General features: G+C 41.3%; 1 protein-coding gene across 5 annotated transcripts in view; it reads right to left on the bottom strand.

The window, feature by feature from the left end:
- MYO6 (myosin VI) overlaps positions 1-6,000 on the bottom strand; it is a 124,106-nt gene that overhangs the window by 77,169 nt on the left and 40,937 nt on the right. For all 5 annotated transcript variants that reach the window (XM_044421628.1, XM_044421629.1, XM_044421630.1 and 2 more), the window contains exons 3-5: positions 3,357-3,426; positions 2,545-2,618; positions 1,043-1,172 (exon numbers count right to left, since the gene is read on the bottom strand). In XM_044421628.1, the coding sequence (XP_044277563.1) occupies positions 1,043-1,172; positions 2,545-2,618; positions 3,357-3,426 (274 nt within the window). The remainder of the gene's footprint in view (positions 1-1,042; positions 1,173-2,544; positions 2,619-3,356; positions 3,427-6,000) is intronic.

Here is a 6,000-nt window from a genome sequence, read left to right as displayed (position 1 = left end):
GAGAAGGCTCATCTACAAGACAGCCAATATATAACACACCATTCAAATTAAAAAGAACCCAAACACATGAAACTAATTAGCTCCAAACAGAGAGCAAACCTGAAGCAAATACAGAAGCTGATGAACTTCTCAAGTTAACTGCCAGTGAAAATGGATGCTAAGGCAATGTCTCTAAAAAGGCTTTTCTACAACCTAGGCCAACTTTCCCAACATGGTGACCTCCAGATGCTTTGGACTACAGCTCCCAGAATCCATGCCCAACAGCTAGGCTGGCAGGACTGATAGGAGCTGAGGTCCAAATGAGAACAGGATGGGAACGATTTAGCCATTGCCATTAAAAGATGCACCATACATCATAATCACCAGCCTGACCTCCAAATATGAGGTCCAAGGAGAAGGACCTCAAGATGACAATCTTGGTGAAAGAGCAGACTGACATGATAGAAAGCTGTTTTGGAAATCCCCTCACCTAGACCTTTAATGGCATTTATTGTGCTCAGAAACAAATGGGAAACCAGGAAAACTTCCAAGCACTAAGGTCATATGTTCAAAACAGCAAGTCCTTGTTACCTCAGTGGGTGCCTCATTTACAACCTGTAGAATATTCTAGTCACTTTACAACAGAAATTCCAGAGCACATACTGCAGTGATCTAATCTGATTGCCAGTTGCTAAGGCATGGATTACTGTGCCAAGTTCATTTCTCTCTGCAAGTAGACACAGCTGGCCCATGAATGGAAGTTCTATGTAGGCACCCATCTGTGGCCCGATCCTTAAAGGGGAATGTAAGCCCAGTATTTCTTCCATCTTGTGTCATTTGAGCTTCAAACTTATTAGTCCTTAACAAATTTTCTAATCTTATATCATTGACACTTGTTTATGACACTTAGTCATCCATTAGTTTTAGAAAATTATCACTTATTCTTCTCTCATTAAAGCAGGAGAGGCAGCACCTTGTGTAAAATTACACACCCACTACTGAGAGACAGGCAAATCAAAATTAATCTGTGATAGCAGCAAAGGTCAACTGGTATGCCCCTTACCAATTGCATAGACATGGGGTGCCAGCGTTCCAAGAGATTTTCCTTGGTAATTTTTAATTGTTGCTGATGAGTAGAGTTTAGGTATATCAAAGTAAGGGTTCACAGCTATCAGGATGTTGGCTACATATGTCTGCAAAGGAAGAAAACCAGTAACAAATTTACAATATCACATTGATTTGAAATTCCTACTGACTAGTTCTAAAGACCTACAAGGCAACAGATTTGAGAGTGCATTGCAAGCTCAGGCTCCAAAAATGCAAGAATTACATGTCTCCTTGAAGTCAGAACTTTTGAACACAGGCCTTCCGTTTGCTATTTATCTGATTTCTATTCAGCCTTTTTTCTTACAACAGACTCGAAGCAGCTTACATAACGCTTCTCCTGCTCTTAATCTTATCCCTGTAACACCTCTGTGGGGTAGGTTGGGCTGAGAGTCCGTGACTGGCCCAAAATTGTATACAGTATTATTTTAACCACTATATTTTATTTGTTATTTTAAATTACAGCATATTTATTTATTTATTCTAGTTTTCTGTCACTTTTTTTTCTTTCCAATTAACTCAGAGCAGCTTACACAATTCTCTTCCTTTCACATCTTTTCCTCAGAAAGGCACCTGTGAGGTAAGTTGAGATGAGAGTCAGTGACTGGCTCAAAGACACTCAGCCGGCTCTATGGCTGAGCAGGAACTAGAAACCCAGATTGCTTGAGTCCCGCACTCTGAAATAGAGCCAGTGTGGCGTAGTGGTTCAGTTTCAAAAAAATATTTAGCAACCTTGTGCATTTTTAGAGCTGAATTTGTTAACAGCATGAAATCTGCAATTTAAATCAATTTCCAAAATTATGCAAACATACTCTAAGCAGCTTCAAAAGCAAAGCCCATACCATGGCCAGTACAGACAAGCATGTGCAACACAGTTCAGGAATGGGGAGTATGGTGTGGAGGGGAGAGAAAGGTTTTAGCCTAATTGTATATGGGTTTTTTAAAAAAAACCTCCTTGTAAAAGTTTCTTCCTTCTATAGCACAGCTGTCATTTGCCAGAGCAGATGGCAAGGACTCTATGTAATTTGGTCAGAATTCATTACATGCAATCAGGCCATCTGATAGCTACATAAAAGATTAAGGCAGTCATTTGAGCTAGCAGGTATCAGAGGTGGCTTGTGCTTGCTTTGTCTTAAAAATAAATAAAGAATAATCGGTTTTTGCTCATGCCACCCCTTATTGCCAAAGCAGTTTGCCTGCAAGCATCAGCATGCGTTATGCATTACACACATATGCAACTGGTGATATTACACTCAGAGAGTGTGCTTGAGGACCTATGTCCAGCCCAACAGAATGCCCCACGCCAAGCCTAGCCCTCCAGCTCACCCTACTTCCTAACACACTGATCAGCAAATGGGGAGGAAGAATACTTATTCACACACAGAGAGAGGAGAGAGAGGGAGAATCCATCTACAGTGTTGTGACAAACCCCTATAGTATATGAGGTAGCACAGTACTTACATAAATTCTGTCCTTACTGTATCGAACTTTTATGTTGTGTAAAAGTGTGGCTTCATTTAAATACATCAGTGAACCTACAATGGAAGCAGAGCAGTGGTTTGCATTATTGCATTATATTTATCTCTTACCTTTCTTCTTCTTGCAAAGGATCCAGCATAAATGCCATGTATATTCTTCCCAGTTTTAGTACCCAAGTTTTTTCTACATTCTCAAACCTAAATTAAGATTGCTACTGCAATACCACATGGGTGAAATTACCAATCTGGATTCACAGCGTAATCCTCAGATACCTAAACAAGGACCCTCCCTGCACATATCAGTCCTATGCATGCCACCACGATAGGGCTATCCAACACTAGCCATTCGCCTCAGGAACAGAATCCCTGGCTGGGCCAACAAAGCTTTGGTGGGCTGCAGCAGGAAGAGTGCAAAAAGAAACCTGCTCATGCAACTGAAATTAATCCAGGATGCTTACAAGAGAAGCTGAACATCCACACTGGTCCCTTTAGGGACAAAGCAAATGCAAGGTTCCATTTGAAACATACTGCACAAAGACGCATGTGACTTTCTGAATGGATGCAGTACTAGTAGTAGCCAAGTTTCAGGTCACCTCAGGGAAGCAACAGGAAGTGGCTAATTAGTCCTTTTAACCACCCAATATAACGCAGTTCATTAACTCAGTGCACACTGGTAAGTTCTGGAATGAAGAGCATTCTATCAACAGCTTATTTTGTCTACTTTGGAAGAATCAGAGATTTGATAAACAAAATAATTGTGGGTTTTTACCAACAGATTTAAAGTATTTCACTTACAGTTATCCTCCACATCCTTCTTGCTGTCTTCCTCTGCAGGAAATACTTGGTTGATTGCTGCAAGAAAGGTCTGTTACGGAAAAGAAAGAATGAAGGGTTTATCTACATGTTGAAGACATGTACTAGAAGTTTAACAGGGAAAATCTTTTTTTTCTTTTAATTGAAGAGGTCGTCATACAGGGTTACTTGGTCAGTTTTCCTTACAGGATTAATGCACCCACATACATGTTTCTTGCATGCTGGACACCATTTTCAAGAAGTCCAAGAAAGAAAAATAATTAGAACTCCTCTGCAATTATACTACTATGTCCATATTTAATCAGAAAATGTTACTCTATTAATGTTTATTCAGAATAAAGGCAACAAAAAGGAGAACATATATAATGGAACAAAATCACTAACAAAAACATTCACTCATTACTACAAATGTATCAAATCTTACTACAACTGTATTTAGCATCATCATAATCATTAGGAATGGCTCCACTCTCAGAAGTCAGGCCAATCAATTCAAAAGAAGCTAAATTCAAATATAGTCCAAGTCATTAGAATGGACATATGTTACCTGTTCCCAAAATTGTCACCCAAATAATCACATGAGTCTCTAACTGGGCAGGTGTTTGCAGCAGCTGCTTTTGCAATCTTTATCAAAAGCAAACAATATCCCAAGTGTCCCAATGCCAATGGGGATGTGTATCCACTCTGGAGTTTAGTTGGAACTTAAGGAGCTGTCCGTGGTTCTGACCTCACTCCTTGGCACTGGGGCCAGCGACCTCCACCACAGTGATGGCCACTGTGTGAGAAACTGAGTCCTGGCGCCCGTAGCAAAAGGGCATCGTGAAGCTGTGAGGGAGGCACTGGGGCTGCTGGCTAGCGAACAGTGTTCAGCTTCACCTGTTCTGTCAGAGTGGATCAAGAGACACTGTCAAACAAGGGCCTGGGCAGGCCACAACACAGCCCACTAGCACGAGTCCGCTGTGGTTCCTTCTTTTCTGCATTGCGACCAGCTTGTTCACCTGCTCCTGACCATGATCCACCCCCAGTGGGGGGAAAGAGTGGCAAGACCCCAAAGCAGTGGCCGCTTTTGGAGTTCCCTTCCTCAATTGCTGCAGGAAGGTGTGTACTATCAGAAGACTAATGTTGAGAGTTTGGTATGGGTACCATATATGCCCCAAGGTTGGAGGGGGGCACTTTAAACCAGTGTTTTCCACCTGTCATTCATACACCTGTTTTTGGAGATCCTTGGACAAAATGCTCAAAGTATGTATGTGTATATAATGTACATACCCAAACTAATTATGCCAACGTTCCTATTAATGCTTTGGCTTATGCTTAGCTAATCTTGGGGGTGGTGCAAATACTTACATCCAGAAGAAATTGATTCCTCATCTTACAATCACTTTATGGAAATCCTTTGCATCCTCTCAGTCTTGAGGGAGGTCTCTTCCATTGTTGTTGTTACATTGCAATTACATCCTGCCTTTTTTCCTCTTGTGAGGAACCGAAGGCAGCATGTGAATCCTCACAACAAGCGCCCTGTGAAGTACGTTGGGCTGAGAGCAAGTGCCTGGCCCAAAGTCACCCAGTACATATCATGGCTGTCCTCAGTCCAGTACTCCAACCACCACAGGGGCCTTCTCCTGAATTCTGTATTTCGTGATTCATTTAGCTATGTGTCCAAGCACTGAATTATCCCAATAGTTGTATCTGACACTTTATCATTTGTAGTACTGATTTACAGAGGGGCAGTCTGGAGTAACAGAGCCACTTCAAGGGATGACATGGGAAGGAGAGGGTTCCTCACCCCCACCACTGCATATGGCTAAATGTGAATCCAGCCCATTGATGAAAGGTGAAATTTAAAATCTGTGCTCATTGTGCAATTATCTTACCACTTCAGACTGAGTGTTGGCCTGATTTCAGTTTGGCATTTAAAGATTTAAGAATCTTTAAAGTCAAAATTAACTTCTAATAGCAGTGTATAAAAAGATTCTCATGGGGATCCTTTGGACTCAGTTTGTTCTTATGCTAGATTTTCAAAACAGATCTGACTCTTGGATTTCCAATGTTTTGCTACTTTCTCTCACAGATTTTTGTCCACAATAGCCCAGCTCACGTGAGTGGCAAGCAGTCCACATACTGAAGCAACTTGCCAGTCATATGCCAAGGGATTTGCATGATCACTCTCCATCACATTGCTTGTGTCAAGCAAACCTGGCCAGGATGGTTTGTCACCATGGGTAACAAGTCATCTACACACATACAGCAGCCCACAAATTCTGCATGGTTTGGAAGCCACAGCAACAAGTACTACCAAGGCTAATTATGCAAAACACCTAGCATGTGACTGGCAAACACACAGCATAGTGAACAAGCCATTCTGGTTTATTAACAGCCTGCTGATGAGAACCCAGACAATATAAACACTGAGCATTTGGAATAGCTTATTAAAGGGTATTACTCATCCAAATCAATTCACTCAAATAACATGCAACTATTTTGTATAATAAAAAGGTAATCAACTGGGGATTGCTAAGCTAGACTCTCATCTGTTTTATCACCCTATTAGAAGCAAGGTGTTGAACAATTCTTCACACTCTATTTAGTTGTTCTGATATTTCAACCATCAGGGTTTGAAAAAGCA

Source organism: Varanus komodoensis, unplaced genomic scaffold, assembly GCF_004798865.1.
Source record: "Varanus komodoensis strain SLA01 unplaced genomic scaffold, ASM479886v1 scaffold12, whole genome shotgun sequence".
Lineage (NCBI taxonomy): Eukaryota > Metazoa > Chordata > Lepidosauria > Squamata > Varanidae > Varanus > Varanus komodoensis.
This window is presented reverse-complemented; position numbering and strand designations above follow the sequence as displayed.